We start from the raw sequence: 16,875 nt of genomic DNA, 5'->3' as shown, positions 1-16,875 counted from the left end.
ATCTTCACAAGGATTGGACATAGGACAATGGTTAATATGGAGACTTTTATGTAAAATTGTCTGGGGAATCGATTCCCACTATCGGTTTTTGAAAATTTTGAAGTTTAGACCACTTTTCAAAAAAACAGTTTTAGTAAATGATTTTTGTATTTTTTTAGGAGAGACATACCATCCTGCATTCTTCGTGAGTCTTTTTGTTACATTTTAGGCTATTTCCTCAAAAACGTTGATCGAAAAAAAAGTCGTGACATCACCTTTAAATTTAACTTTTAAACTTAAAAATTGAAAAATCTCATGGAAGTGGCGTGTATTTTTCTTTCAGTGTATTTTTTCAGAAAGCCCGTCCAATTTCCTACAAGTTTGTCTTTGACCACTTTTTGATACGATGCAACGGCTTCGAGATATAGAAATTTTTAAATTACAAAATACAAAAATATTTAAGTAACTTACGCCCTTCTCAAATGTAATTTTTGAGTACAATTGGCTCCATATACACAAAAATAAGCCTAGGATGACATGTTTAAAAAATTTCATTGAATTCGGAGAGGGTCGGGTACAAAATTACCAGAAAAATTCCAGATTTGAGCTGGAATTGCTCCATAGCAAAATAAATGTTTTTTGTTATATTTTTATTCTCAACTTTTCAGATTAATAAACTTGTATGAGATAAGAAGTAAGATATAAATTGTGATTTAACTGTAAAAATTAGTTTAAGTTTTGTACAAAACAAAACAAGCCTTGTAGAATATTTTACATTAAAAATTATCAAACACAGCTCGCATTGTTGTATTTAATATCCTTCTAGACCAGACGCCACAAAATATTTGTCTTTCACAGAAAACTTTATGCGCTTATCGAAATATTCTAGATTTCGGTGGTTACAGTGTTCAAAGGTAAACAATTTGTGTTGTTTGTGTGCAAGTAACCATAACAAAAAATAAAAATTGAACAGGCCAGACCTACTGCCTAAAGTTTACCGCAAAAATTATTCATTGAATTCGATTTATTATACAGGTAGGTATTATTATAAATAGGGCCACCATATTTCTTTCACGATCGAACGTTGAAACACTGTTCACTCATAATAATATAATGCTGCTTTTATTCCAATAAGTATATGCATCCAAAAACAATGTTTGAACAATTGGTGCAGCACAGTTCTAAGCGCTATCTTAGTTTAGCTAGAGTTAGTTTCACTAACAATACAACGAATACAATCCTCACACAGAAGGGGAGGGGTGTGGTATAATATATACTTGTTTCATTTGTATGATTGATTTTTTAATATTCATGTATAAGGTAAATATGTAGTAAAAAAAGTAAAGAAAACACAACTTGACCGAAGGCAGCCACTTTGAATTAGCTTGTTATTTTGTTCGCTTCTCAAAAAAACATCAAAACCAAAAAACAGTTAAGCGTAACTGACTAACAAGAAATGCGTTCTGAAGCAGTATTTTTTTTCTTTCTCTCAACGATTCTTTGTTCGTTTTGTGTGTTTTCAATTCTCAAAAGAAACCACGACTTAGTTTGAGTTGCATTGATGAATGTTGATTCTGATTTGTGTATTATGGTTGAAAAGACGAAAGGTGCTGCTACTACGTTCTCTCTCTCTCTCTTTCGCTTCTTTTCTTCTTTGAAGATATCAGTCTTGTTTTCAACGATTGGGTTTTTTATTTCATTTCTCTGCAAAGCCAATCCTACGCTCCGATTTTCTATTCAACGAAACTGTTTCGTTCAACTGCCTTTCGCTTCAATCACTTTAAGCCGTTGAAGCTTTCCTTAAGCATCTCTTGGAGATTAGCAATTCGTAGTGGCTCTCCTTAATCCTTTCACTTTTCTTTTAAAGGGGAGGGGGAGGTCTTACTTCTAGATCCTTAACGCTACTAAATATTTTGATTTTGTGTAAACCACGATGAATTTAAAGAAAAAAACCGAATCTCTCACTTGGCCTCGCAGCCACTGTCCTGGGACTGCTGCCGGCCATAGCCACCGGACTCGTGCCGATGGTGGTGATGGTTGTGCTGCTGCTCTCCGGTGGCCAGCTCCGCCGCGCTGGGACTGCCCGACGGGGACGACGAGCAGGACGAGGAGGACGCACCCTCCCCAAAGTCGTCCCGCAACTCGGCCCCTTCGTCCTCCTCGGCGACGTCCTCGGAGATACTTTCGGTGGTGATCCGTTGGCCCCGTTTGCGCATGTAGGCTCCCAGGGGGCGCTTCTTCTGCTCCTTGCAGAACGGGCACGAGTCCTTCGAGGATTTGCCCTTGGACTTGCCTGGCGTGGGGGGAAGAACCGGAGAAGAGATAAAATTCGTTAGACCAAGAGTTGATAAATATTGTGCTGTTGAAATTAAATTCCTAGTGGACGGAATCACATGAGGATGCTTTGACGGCGTTATCTAATCGCCAGGCCACGTTTTGTTTGCCATGGCCAGTTAATGAGTGTGTTTGTGGTTAAGGTGCCACGTTGAACACGGAATCCAGACGACTATTTGTTTACAACAACAAACCGCAAAGACGAGTTTCTTTGTGCGCTGTACCGACGGGTTGTTGTTGCTGTTATGGGATATATTTCCGTAAGATTGTCATTCAACGGTGTATCCGTTGCAGAATCACGTGTGTTGCGAAAAGGTTTCCTGTACAAGTTAGTTTCATTGAGAAAAAAATGTTCAAACCTTCAAAGTAAAGTAAAAAACGCTGAACAAAAACAAATCCTACATAAGGGGTCTCGTGGCGCAGGGGTAGCGGCTTCGGCTGCCGATCCCGATGATGCTATGAGACGCGGGTTCGATTCCCGCCTTATCCACTGAGCTTCTATCGGATGGTGAAGTAAAACGTCGGTCCCGTTTTCTCCTGTCTCGTCAGAGGCGCTGGAGCAGAAATCCCACGTTAGAGGAAGGCCATGCCCCGGGGGCGTAGTGCCAATAGTTTCGTTTTTTTTTTACATAAGGGAAAAACACGTTTGTTTGGCAGGTTTAGGATTCCGTTCTAATTTCATCGAACTTGCTGATTTTGGCGATAAATACACTTTTTTACAAAACTTTTTTCTTTTCTCACAAAAGTGATGAGCGTGCTTTAGCATTTTTTAACATCGGATTTTTGACTGTGATCTATTATTTTTTTTTTTACTTTTTTATAGTAAATAATAGTTTCCACAATCCTTTGAAAATTTACAAAACTTTTTAAAACAGATAAAATAACAGCAAAAGCTTTATATGGGGAAGAATAGGGTTTGCAAAACTAAAACTTTTGAATGACATAAGCTGACAATTTAGGGGCCATCTATAAACCACGTCGACACTTTTTTTTTTATTTCAGAAGTTACAAATTAAAAAGTTTATTTTCGATAAATTTTTCTCAATGAGGATGGCAAAAACCAAACAAAATAATTAGATATAAAAATACCGAAAATTTAAGATACAAAACAAAAAACAAAAGTGAGTCTAAACGAGCTCCCAAATACGAAAATGAATTCAAACAAAAAATGTAGGGTTTTTGAGAGCTTAATAAACATTGAAACGATTTGTTTTGCGATCGATCAAACCAAACTTATCATATTTTATTTTAATGTCGATTTATTTTTACTAATTTTATTGCAATTGTTTTATAGTTTCTGAACAGATTTTTTTTTATGAAATAACGAGAATTTTAAAACTCAAATCACAAAGTTCTTTTAAAATTGAAGGTTTGATTTTGATTTTTCGATAATATTGTTTAAGAGGTTTCCAGTATCGAGGATTACTGATCAGTCAGATTTGAATTACCGTGATTACTGGCAATAAGTCACGGATTACTTTTGATTTCCTAGAATTACCTGAAATTACCAGAAACTGCACGGAATCGCTCAAAATTAATAAGAGAAAGGAATTAGAATGGAATTACTTATATATTATATTAAGTAATTCTGGATTACTGAAATACTTGCTCAAAATCCGAGTGCTTCCGGATTATCTACAATTGTGGTACGGTGCTCGAATGGGATGGTGGATGGTTAAAAAAAAGGTTTATCAACATTATTTTTCTAGCATTTATTTTTATTGTTTTTTTTTTTATCATTTTCAGTAGTGTGTTACCTCAATAAAGAATCAAAGAATTACCATAAATTACCATTATTATCAGGAATTACTGGCAAATTCCGGAATTCATTAATTACTTGCTTCAACTCCGAGGAATTCTACCCGATAAAATTTTAACTATGCTTACATAAATTTTATGAAATTGACTGATATAGCAAAAAAACCCAAATGATTGAGGAGAAAATTATGAACAATTTGAGTATATATTAGCTGGCGTCTTTTTGGCCCGAGTACGGTAAACAAATCATCACAAGATAAGTCATTTATTCACATATCGAGGCCAAACATTTCATTAGGACACAAAACCAAAAACCGCGATTTGAGCAAATAGCTGGCAAAAGTTTAAGTTGAAAATTTGTTTTAATTCTTATTTAAAAAAGAAGCTTGACTGATGGTATTTTTTACTGATGATACGATAAAACACATAATTATCCTCAACTCTGTCTTAATGCTTCTTAATTTATGTTGATTTTCTGTATAAAACTCGCAATTTTATAAAATCTCGTTATTAGGCCCTTTTAATTTTCCAACTGTTGTTCTTTCTAAATGCAATTTCGAAGAGAACTAAATTGGCACTAAAGCGCTGTCAACTGATTGTTTTTTTTAATGACGTTTATGAGTCCATTTAGTTTCATTTAGTTAGAAATAATGAGAAATTCAGAGATAATTTTGATAATTGGAAAAGTTTTGTTATAAAATGTTGTAGATAAGGTAAGTGAAACCTAAAATTGTTTCAATAGTGTACAGAACAGCAGCCGCGGGTGCAAATAAAATTGTGTAGTACGACGAAGTTTTTCTTTTGCAAAAATCCTTGGTTAAAAGTAAACCAAACTATGTTTTGAAGTGAATTAGTGTTAAGAATGTACGAAAAGTTCATTTTAAAACACAAAAAGTTCTTCAACTACGAAAAACTAACTAAAAAGAAAAGGGCACATTTGAACTTTTTTTTATTATTGTTATGCACTACACTACACTACATTACAATGTTTGTTCATTCACCCATTTTTATAAATTTCAATGTACCAAATTATGATTCCATCTAAGTACGACTTGAGTCTCGTGACATCAATTCTTATCAGATGCATCAAACAAACCTGTGGGAAAGCATAAACACATTGGCTCCCTCTCAGTTACTATCAGTTTCAAAGTTTCCCCCTGATGTTTGCACTAAACTTGACTTACGATGTACTTCTCGCACACTAAGCAATCGACTATGTAATCTTTTTCATAGATTGACTTGCCGGCTCCAACAAAAACCCGTCGCAAAGAAATCACTTTTGATGGGGAGGGGCCCCCGTTGATAAGAGATATTGCGCCAACCAGCGCGAGTGCAATCAGCGCTTTGCAGTTCTCCGGTGCAAAAGAGGGGCGCAATTCGTCTAGGTAAACAACAGAGTGGGCTTTTGATATGGCTACAATGTGTTTTGTGTAAATGATGCCGGTTAAACCAGGATGGAAACTGGAGAGGAAAATAATTCTCGCTGTAGAAAGTGACCTCTGTCGGAGGCCAATTGAAACGCAAAAAAATAAGCAAAATTCTTAATGGCCATTGCACGCGATAAGGAGTTGACTTTGAGGTGCGGGGACACACCCTTATCAAAATTGAACGCAAGAAATACTTTTTAATCTGAAATGCTTGTGCGACCCGACATAACGATTTATTACAAGCTCTTATCAACATTTGGGGAAGCAAAAAAAAATAATTAAGCAACGTTTACATTAAAATTGATGTGTGACTTTTCATCAGTGTAATAACTTCTAACCGACAATCATTTACGTTGACGCCGCCATTCTGTGCCGGGCTTAAGCGGGTCGCGTTTCACGCGGCGTTAAGATGAAAGATCCGCGCGCGCTGCCCGTTCGTGAGGTGAGAGTATATTTTTAGCCCGCCGAGACAGTCCCCGGTCGCCACCGGCAATCGTCACGAGTTTTAGTCACGTACACGTCTCGTTCTGTTTATTTTGAAGCACTTTTTCAATTATAAGTTGATTTGGCACACATTCGACAATTTTAGCGTACTTTTTCCTCTGATCGAACGAAGGTGTGACGTCGATTTTTTGCGAGTATGTGACAAAAGTATCAAATTAATGTGTTGATTTTTAACAGTGCAGTTTGAAGAAGCGAACTGCGCAACCGAGAAGTATGCCGCCGTCGTTTATCACTTATTTATTAGCTTGCGTTTTATCAAGATGGGATGCGACCGGTGCAAATGATAATGGGCATGGCAATAGCGAAGGATCACGTGATTAAGTTGGAGCCGAGTGCAATTGGGGAAGATTCTAATTAGAAGGAATTCTATTACCAGTAGAGTAACAAATTTTGAGTGGCAAATGTACTCACAACTCAACAGCACAACATCACTCAAATATTCAAATTACGTTTTTTTTTTCAATCTGCGATGCGAAAATAGCCTTTTATTGAATGCTAATTTGCGAGCCAATGATCAAACTATTTTATCTGACGACGTGCCTTCCAATCTGCAATGATACATAATAGGCTTTTTCTATTTCGATAAGGCTGGTACAAATTTTATTTGGAGAGAAAAAAAAAAGGTTTTAAAATTCCATTTCGTTTTTTTTTTAAATTTTGATGCAGGGACTGCTTTATACATTATTACAATAATGCTACTACCAAAAATATGCATAATATAAATTTTTTATGAAAATATTTTTTCCCTAAAGTTTTATGTCTTTTTCCGATCTGTGATGATTTTCACACAAAAATTTAGTTGCGCTATACAAACATTTTTCTAAAAATCAATTTTTTTATATGTTTAAGAAGAAAAAAATATGTAATCTTTTGAACATTGACACAATTCTACGAAAAAAACTTAATTTTTGAAAAACATAAAAAATCGCAAGAAAATTTATTTTGACTTTGTTTAGGTGTAAAATGAAATTTGCTGAAGAAAAATTTCTATAAATTTTAGAATTATACTACTAAAACATGTTTTTTTGTTGATTACGTGACCTTTTTTTTTACGTGTAAAAGTCATGACCAAGCTTGAACATATCTGCAATTTTTTTTTCGAATAGATCAGAAGAGAAAAACACACAAGAAAAACGAGGTTTTCTCAACATCATCAAAAATCTTCAAAAAAAAAAAAAAAAAAAAACATTGAATATTTAAGTGACTAAAACAAATATGTACCGTTTTTCAGCGTCAAAAAAGAAAGCATGGTGAAATTTTCCAAGTTCTTCTTTAAAAATTATAACTAACCTTAACATTTGATATGTTCCAAAATAAATGTTTTTGGACCTTTTCAAAATTAAAGGCATCTGCGAATTTTGATTAAAAAAATTTTGGGACATAATTGCCCTTTGTGCTTTTTCAGTAATACTCTTTTTTTAATTTCAGAAAAAAATAATCATTCAATAATCTTCTTTATTTTTTTTAATAATGAAAGAATTATAATTTTCAGTGACTCCTGAAATTTTGTGACGCTTGATGCCTAAATTAAAAAAAATCATATTCACCTAAATCCCTCTCATTGATATGATTAAATCTCTGCTAAAAATAACCTTCTAAATTCGTTGAAAACTGCCAACGCCAATCAAGCCTCTAAATTTAGTCCAACCATTTCTTCTCTTAATGTCCTAACCATTAAGTCGCAGCATCCATGCTGTTTTGGAGATTTGTGAATGACGTCAAGAGCAGATCCTGGCATATCAAACAAGTTTCTGCGTAGGTCGTTGAAACTTGCGGCGGTCCAAAAAGCATGTTTGGCGTACGTGACTCGTGGCATGCGGTGCGACTGTCTTGGTGGTGTGAAGATGATACAGCGAGAGGAGGATTTTCCACTTGTTGCTTGGCCACCCCCCATTGTGAGAGAGTTTCTCGTGGAAATGTTCATTCATCAATTGCGTTGGTGGTTGGTCGTTGTTGTGGTATTTTGCGACAAATTTATTTATTTTCAATTAAACATAGTTTCATTTGAAGTATTTTTTTTTCAAACGAATAAAATTGCAGAATAAATACATAGTACATAGTTCAAACATAAAATTTGTTTGTAATAACAAACTACAACACACCGGTGACATTCCCCCTGCAAGTACTATTTCAAGGATATCGCACCACCCACTCAACAGGGGGTGGCCATTGGCTTCACCAAACGCTGGGTGGTGGGAAATGGGACTGGCGGCGCCAAGCTGCTGTCAACCGTAATAACATATACTGTTCTAACTGGGTCACGACCGGATAAGGAGGAAATCGCGTGCAAGTGAAGGTGATTTTGTATCCTTTGTTTCAAAAACAATATTCGATGCGGTTGATGATAAGTTATGGTTTTATGACAAGCAAAAATCTCACGCTTCAAATGACGCAATTCTATAAGCCTCAAAGATTTCGTGCTCCCAAGTGTGATGTAATCCATATTCAATGCACACCGCTTGCTTGGTTACTGACCGGGCCTATTGTTGGAGGGGTGTTCCGGCGAAGGTCATGACTTGTTTTTGCGATTAGCGATCGTGAATTAATTAGGGTGTTTTTTTCTCTGGTTGCTGCTGCCTACCGGTTTATGATTGTTTACGCTTTTCGGTTGAACGGAATGCCAGGCCAGAGATTTCGAGCCTTTTGATATGTGCACACGATAATAAACAATATTTTGTTGTTGTTGTTTTTTTTCGTATCTTGCTCCGATAACCGGATTTGCGACGCTACGATGGATTCAAGTGAGGTATTTGTTGTGGAAAATAAGTCGGTTGAAAGTCAGAGTTGAATTTATTAGAAACTCTAAAATCTTTATTTAATAATTATCAAATTCACATAAAAAAAATGCTAAAATGAATTATTTACCAAATTTTTATCCATGCACAAAATTCTATGAAGCATTTAATTTCAGCTAAAAATTAATAGTACATAGAATAATAGTACATTTTCAAGCCAAACAAATTAATGAAAACATAAAAAAGTTGAGTAAGTTTTTTTTAGAAAAAGAAAAATAACAATAAGTCACGTTTGGAAACCCAACACCATTGAACCAGCCCTAATTCGTCCCTAACTGAATTTAACTACGCAAAAAGGCACACGCATTTTACCACAACAAACACTACACATGCAGTTTATTAATAGAAAAACCAACATTTTACGCACAGAGAAAAAAATGTTTAAATTGTATTTTTTTCTAAAAAAAAAAAAAAAAATGGAAAAATAGTTCAAATTTAATGTAATCTTAGGATTTGATGTGATTAGATTAAATTGTTAAGAATCGTTAAATTTTATAACTGTCTTCAAGAGACCAATACCGACCCCCTCAAGTGTGTCGACGTCAGCATCTTGGCCGCAATGGTGGGAGGGGGGCACCTTACGGCACCACGTGGAGCAGTCCGTGCTTGGTGGGGAAGACCACCCTACGACACCACACCACGCATTCGGTTGGCGGGAAATGTAAACCAGCCGACGTCGTGGGACGTGTTTTACTTCAACAAAAATAAAAACATTCTCTGGGTTTTTGCCAACCCGACTCAACGTCGTCGACTCGATGCAAAACAAGCCAATCGAGTTCGTAACCGGTTCGGGGCTCGACTCACAATGGTCGGCGTCGTGAATGTTGGACATAGTCTTAATGCACTCACGTTCTGCAACAAACAAAAAGAGTAAGGTCTGCCCTGAATGTCTGCGAATGTGCGGAATCCAAGTGGCTTAGATTGAGTGTAGTAGAGTTGGCCGAACTGATCAAACTTGGCAAAACCTGATGGTGCCAACGAACCTTGAAGAATCCAAGAACATCGCCATCTATTAATAGCACACCTGCTGCTGCCCAGCGTAATGATTGCTTCTGATCTATCTATCCAGTTTCCTTCCTAACCAACCATCTGTGGCGATGGAAGGAGGAATTGAGTGGAGTTGGTCGAGCGCACGGTTGTTGTTATGATTATTATTACTTTTAAAGCCGGGTCGGGTTATTTTGCGCGTTTGCTATTTTGATCGCGAAAAAACTGCGCCAAGGTTCAGAACACCATCACAAATATAATCCCAATTTGCACACGTGGTACATGTGTGGTGGATGTTGATGGAGCACTTGAGTTGTTCAACAACCACAAACACACATGGTCAATGAGTTCAGTGAGCGCAGCGGCTGGATACATTAACGCCAACACCGGTCTGGAGTGCGGGGTTTGCCCTGTTCCGATGCGATATATATGAGGTTTTGTGCAGTTGCCTTAGTGTGACGATGAAATAATAAAGAATTGAGTTGAAGAAAAGATATTTTTTTTGCAGAAACTGAAAAAAATGTTATAGGTAATTTTTGAAAATTTCCAAACTTCTACCATATGTTCAAGTTTGTGAATTTGAGAATTGTTTGGTTTTTAATTACTAGCACGTGTGTTTGGCAGGATTTCACATCTTTTGAAAAAATATTGCTTCCTAATTTCAATTGAGTTTCCTATTACTGGGCAATGCAGTCAAGACTGGATTATCCGAATTAATTGAATCTATGGATAAATTAATCAAGAAAATATATTTTTTTCGCTGCTTTATGTTGGAACGATGAGCTCAATCAACCACTCAAATTTAACTAATATGGAACTAGAATTTGACGTTTACAATGATAAAATATAAATAAATAAAAAATTCTTCATGATTTGATAATTAAAGTTCTTTTGAAACCTTCTGACAATCAAACTTCGAAAAGTAGAATTTTCGGATAATAGAGAGTAAACTGCGCTAAGAACTGCAATTTTCCCTTCTTTTTTTGAAAATTATTAGAGAATTTAGTACAGTCCAGACTCGATTATCCGAAGCCCCGATGGATAGAATTCGGATAATCGAATCATGACCAAAACAACTTTTTTTTATTTTCTTATTTTAAACATCAAATTCGAGTTCTGCAACCACAATTTAGTAAAATTTGAATATTTGATTGTATTTTACATTAAAAAATGCATTTTTTCAAAATGTTACCACTGCCGTTTTGGCCGCCATCTTGGATTTAAAAATTAAAGTAATTTTTTTCCGAGGCCTTTGGATAATTGAATCTGGACTGTAATAGTTTGTTCAATTGCTATGAATAAATAATATTTTAGAATATTACTGGTAATTTTTGATGGATTTTTTACAAATGGGTTGTTTTTTTTAGCAATAAACAAGTCATCGTAAAGAAATTTTTGCAACATTTTTGATTTTTCATGTTAATCTTGTTTCTAAACATAGATTTTGATTCTTTTCAAATGTAAGGGTTGAATTTTAAGCTATGTTCACTCGAATGATCGGTAAATTCCGAAAGCCTTTTTCAACAGTGATAATCCGGCCAATAATTGCTGTTGTCAGCTGAAAAATTAGGGTTGATTGAAAATCTCAAAAAAAAACTATGTTGTTCAAATTCAATTCTTTGCAAACCTAATTCAACATTGACCTTTATTAGTCTAATAAAACATCAAAAAATTAAAAAAAATAACAGTTTATAGGAATAAGATCTTCAGTAAAAAACAACATAAACGAAAACAAACATTTTTCTGAATTTGCTTATCACAACCTACAACTTTGCCGAAGACACCAATCATGATCAGAAAAAATCCGTCCCAAGATTTATGATTTATTCAAATTTTGCAACTCACCTACTCACAATTTTTTAAAACATTTTTGAATTTAAGTAAATGTAATGTACGATCTTCCTAACTTTTAAATAATCACATTATGAATAATAAGGTATATGAAAAATATAGTGTTTCAAAAATGCTTATTTTTTAGAATTTCTTTTAATAAATGCTGAAATAGTAGTTTATGCAACAAGTTGCAAAAAGCGGATTTTTTCAGCACGAGTCGTACATTTATCCAACGAGGTTCACCGAGTTGTATAAATACGACGAGTGCTGAAAAAATCAAGTTTTGCAACGAGTTCCATACAACATTTTTTGCAATTCCGAAAAATACCCATTGAGTGAAATTTTTAGTCAAATTTTCATGTATATTGTTAATATATCGTTTAAATAAAAAAAATGTTAAAAAGTGTTACTTTTCGAAACAAGTGCTGAAAAGTTCAATTTTTCAGCACCCATTTCTGTGCTGAAAAGAAGAACTTTTCAGAATTTATTTTGAAAAGTGTTGCTATTCGATTCTGTGATTTTTGGTACAGAAAAGTAGGCTATTTCGTCGTTCAAGAATGACAGGAAAAGTAAGTAGTTTCACGACGGAATTGCAAAAAAATATATTTAAAAACCAATTTAAAATAGTTTTCAAGATTTATTCAAATACTAAGCTTAGACTTTACCTCGTCTGTAACAATCTTGTAGGGGAGGTGGGGATAAGACGGCCATACTCTTGTTTTACTACTAAACTTGGTGAAAGTTACTAAAATATCTAAATTAGAAAACACCTTATGCTAAATAAGTCACTTTGAGCTTTTTTTGTAAAGCACATAAGGGATTTGTTAACAAAATTGTGATAAGCAAGAAAAATTTGCCTCAATCACCACAATCAGTAATATTTGTCATTTGCAAAAGTGCTTGGTTTATACACTGTTTTAGAACCTTTTTTACCGGTACTACACTAGAAAAAAATAATACACGGTAAAAAAAATTTGGTGATTTTTTTATTTAACTTTTTATCACTAAAACTTGATTTACAAAAAAACACTAGTTTTATTTTTTTTTATTTTTTTATATGTTTTAGAGGACATAAAATGCCAACTTTTCAGAAATTTCCAGGTTGTGCAAAAAATCATTGACCGAGTTATGAATTTTTTAATCAATACTGATTTTTTCAAAAAATCGAAATTTTGGTCGCAAAAATTTTTCAACTTCATTTTTCGATGTAAAACCTTTGCATGGCAATTTCTCAGCAGCTAAGGGTCGTATCAACAAAGTCTGAAAAAGCAAAATATAGAGAATTATCTCAGCTTTTCAAAAATATTTTTTTCAAAACTGGGCAAACATGTGCACTAATTATAAAAAATGAAAAACTGTGACTATTTTTAAAAAAGTCACTTAAATATGGCTATAACTTGAAAACGGTGCACTTTATCAAAATTTCACTAAAGTACTTTTTGATTGCAAATTTGATTTTACATCGAAAAATGAAGTTGAAAAATTTTTACGACCAAAATTACGATTTTTTGAAAAAATCAGTATTGATTAAAAAAATCATAACTCGGTCAATGATTTTTTGCACAACCTGAAAATTTCTGAAAAGTTGGCATTTTATGTCCTCTAAAACATATAAAAAAATAAAAAAAATTAAAAATAGTGTTTTTTTGTAAATCAAGTTTTAGTGATAAAAAGTTAAATAAAAAAATCACCAATTTTTTTTTACCGTGTATTATTTTTTTCCAGTGTAGTCTGTATCCATACCTACAACTTTGCCCAAGACACCAAATCGATCAAAAAATTCCTTCAAAAGATACAGATTTTTGAATTTTCATACATCATTTTTGTATGGACAGCTGCCAAATTTGTAGGAAAAATTATATGGACAAACTAATGATGCAAAATGGCTTCTTTGGGCATACCGAAGGCACCAAAAAAGTTTCAGTCGGATTAAAAAATACAAAAAAAAATCGAATGACCGAAATCCTAGAGAACTGCTCTGCTACGTTGCTTGGGTCGCTGTTCGTTTTATGCATCGCTAGCATACAATGACCGGTGTTATGGTATAACTGGGTCTGGCCTGTCTTTGAAATATACTTTTTTGTTCGCTGCGATGATTATTTATTGCGGCTGGAGTGGCTAGTTTTTGCCAAATCATTCAAAAAACTTACCTTTAGTAGGGGTGAAATCGGGTCAAAATGTTTTTTTTTTATGGGATTTGCAATATCTCAGGCTTTTCAGTGAAACTTAATTCTGTTAAAGGTTTGTGTAGGAGACATTCTAAATACGTTTGCTGAAAATCTCATATTCCAAGAACAAAACCTGTGTTTGTAGCAGCTATATTTGTTAGGGGTACGTATTTCACCAACAAAGATTTTTCAAAAATTCAACCTTGAGTATACTCTTTTAAAAGGGTCGATTCCTTTGAAAGAGTAACAGTGCTGAGTGACTTGTTTTGATTATTTCTTAGTATTAGTATTTTCAATTCAGAATGTAATGTCCTTAATAGTATTTGATACAAATATCAGGTTGTTTTGTATTTTTATTTTAGTTCTCTAAGTTGCAAAAAACAGTTTTTTCCTCGAGGAGAAAGGATTGAAAATGCTTTTTTTTTTAAATCAATTAAAAGTAAAGAAAAGTTTATTTTAAAGATCATACTCAGTTCGATCATTTTTATTAAAAAAATACTCCAACTACGATCTGTGCTAGGCTGGAGTTAAAAATAACGATTTATTTTGATTTTAAATAAGTTTTTAACCTTAGGGTGGCCCCCATCGTTTTAACCTCATCTCCCCTACGTACTGATTAGTTAATGTTTCAAGTTAGTAAAACACGGTTGATCAACAACGTTCAACTATCTGGGGAACACGAACTGGTTCGCTGCAGCCGCCTCACTTCATATCGCGTTTCCGTAGTGTAGCGGTTATCACGTCTGCTTCACACGCAGAAGGTCCCCGGTTCGAACCCGGGCGGAAACAGTACTTTTTTGTTGTTGAAATGCATTATGATTTTTTATGAATATAAGCTTCGACAAAAAGCCTTTATTCAACTTTTTTTTATCATGTTTTGTTATTTTGTTATCATAAAGTCACAATCATAATTTGGCTTATCAAATCAAATTACAGCGTTTATCTAACTCGCAAAACCTCTACGCAAATCTCCCCCCTGCTGGCGTTCATCAAGGGCACAATCCACAAATAGCAGTGCGGCCGGAGAGGGAACAAAAACACTTCCCCATCTAACAACCATCGCACGCCAGTGTCCTTGAGCCGCCGCAAAGCGTCAATGCATTACCTTGTCCAGCAACCGTCGACGACGTCTGGTTCCGCTGCTGTTGAATTCCTCCACCACTCTTTGGCGGACTGTTCAGCGTGTTCTCCAGCGTGCCGTAGGGGAACTTTTCGTAGTCCCGGTACAGCGGATTCCGGAAGGACCCATACTGGATACTATCGCTCATGTAGTACACATCCATCCTGAGGGAGTACGTTTTGGCGGCGGGGGCTATCGGGACAACCGGGGTGATGAAGCCAACGTGGGACTGGGCAACGTGCCTTTTTTGGGAACTTGTGGGACTTCGTCGGAGCTTACAGTTCTGAATGAAGTATCGTGTTACGGCAAATTCCTTCCGAGTACAACTCTGTCGCCGTGGTGATTCAACCTCTCTCTTTCTCTGTCTCTTACTACGAGCGGGAAGTGTAGTAAAAACACACAACTTGGTTGAGTTATTTCTGACGACCACCCCTTTGGTCAACAAAAACCTGATGGTCACAGCAAATGGCGCCTTAATCGGTCAACGACAACGGCAGTGTTTACTATTTTCTTCCTCTTTAACCACAAAAAACGGAGCTTTCCACTTGTTCCTCAGAGTTCAACTCACAATTTGAAGATATCAAAACAAAACTCTTCCTACACTTTTTGATTTCTCTGCTTACTGCACACGACTTCAGCTTCTACGAGCTCGGAGCACCGTTGATGATGGTTTCGCAAACGTTCGTCGAACCGAACTGAACCGACGGCGGAAAGTGAGTGGCGAGATATAGTGTAACCTGGGAATCTTCAACTTTAACTCAGCGAGCAACCGAACGAGCAACGAAACTCACGACCCAGTGTAATGCGTCGTCGCGTACAACCACCTCACCTCTATGTGTGTGGAGGCGCGTCGTACTTGGTGGGATGGTGTTTGTACGCGATTTTGTTTGTAAGAGTCGCGTGAGGGATTCCATGGCAGGTTGCAAAATTTTGATTAGTAAAAGATTGAAACGTACAAATTTTTGAGATTCTAAAATACTTTCGTGCTCCCGCTGTATCCACTCCAACGAATCGTCTTTGCGGTTAACTTTTCACAGTAGGCCTGGCCAGTGAGAAGAAGAATGTTGGCAAGCATTTTTCAGGGTGTTTCTGAAAGATTTGCTGAACGTTACAAAAATACTAAAACATTAGGGATTTAGATACCAACTTTTTTTTAAACAATTTAAAAAAAAAACAACGCAAATTCAAAAATTTGCCAACAAGTTGTGGAACTTTGCTGGTAAATAAGGCGAAACATTTTCGCTCACTTGTTCTCTCTCTCGCGCTCTTTTGGAAGCTACGTCTTGCCTCATGCGAGAGCGTTGGCCAACCCACCATACCATGTCTTTGACTGGTTTTGCTGCCCTCTCTGTATGGTTATTTTGTGGAGTGCGCGCCAAACGGTTTGATGGTGATGGATCTCCATACCGTGAAGGAGTGAGAATGTTTCGCTGTAGGGCGTGAAGTTGTGAGATGAGGTGCACCCAAATATATGATTGGGTCATAAATGGAACAAAATTTAAAAAAAACGAAAATATTTCTGAAATTTGCGTACAAAAGCCATTAAAATTTCGTTTCGGTTTTTTTGCTGAGGGACCATCCATAAACCACGTGGACACTTTAGGGGGGGGGGGGGGGTATGGCGATTGTCCACGATCCATACAAAAAAGATTTTTTTTGTATGGACAATTGTCCACGAAGGGGGGGGGGGGGTAAAAGATTCCCAAAAAAGTGTCCACGTGGTTTATGGATGGTCCCTGACGAATTTATAACTTTCCTCCCCACCAATCTTCAAAATTGTCTTTAAAATATCAGAGTGCATGAAAAGTTCTTACGAAAAGAAATATTTTTTACTGAAAAAGAAATTGCAATCGGTTGTAAACTAGTTTGAAAATATTATGTTTTTGCGTATTTGAAGAAATGGAACACCTGTAAACTTTTTTTTTACAAATTTCGAAAGTTTGAATTTGATTGATTGATTGAAAATATAA

The 16,875-nt window shown here is 35.6% G+C and overlaps 2 protein-coding genes and 1 non-coding gene across 3 annotated transcripts in view; 2 read left to right on the top strand and 1 right to left on the bottom strand.

Annotated features, from left to right (window-relative positions):
• LOC120425292 (kinesin-like protein KIF14) overlaps window positions 1–16,875 on the top strand; it is a 37,539-nt gene that overhangs the window by 5,953 nt on the left and 14,711 nt on the right. The gene's annotated exons all lie outside the window — the stretch shown is intronic.
• LOC120425293 (uncharacterized) lies at window positions 1,080–15,631 on the bottom strand. Its single transcript, XM_039589759.2, has 2 exons — window positions 14,891–15,631; window positions 1,080–2,272 (listed from the first exon to the last, which is right to left on the bottom strand). The coding sequence occupies exons 1-2, from the start codon at window positions 15,066–15,068 to the stop codon at window positions 1,941–1,943; spliced, it is 510 nt and encodes a 169-aa protein (XP_039445693.1). The 5' UTR covers window positions 15,069–15,631; the 3' UTR covers window positions 1,080–1,940.
• On the top strand, window positions 14,502–14,574 carry Trnav-cac (transfer RNA valine (anticodon CAC)). The gene has a single exon. It is a non-coding gene; the product is annotated as a tRNA-Val (tRNA).

The sequence above is a fragment of the Culex pipiens genome, chromosome 2 (assembly GCF_016801865.2).
Source record: "Culex pipiens pallens isolate TS chromosome 2, TS_CPP_V2, whole genome shotgun sequence".
Classification (NCBI taxonomy): Eukaryota; Metazoa; Arthropoda; class Insecta; order Diptera; family Culicidae; genus Culex; species Culex pipiens.
Note: the sequence above shows the minus strand (reverse complement) of the source record. Positions and strands in the feature narration are given on the sequence as shown.

Excerpts from the sequence above, each read along its gene's own strand:
- LOC120425293 (XM_039589759.2), bottom strand. The coding sequence starts at position 15,068 with ATGGATGTGTACTACATGAGCGATAGTATCCAGTATGGGTCCTTCCGG. Across the intron at positions 2,273-14,890 it reads GTCGACGGTTGCTGGACAAG|GCAAGTCCAAGGGCAAATCC; the intron begins GTAATGCATTGA and ends CCCCCACGCCAG.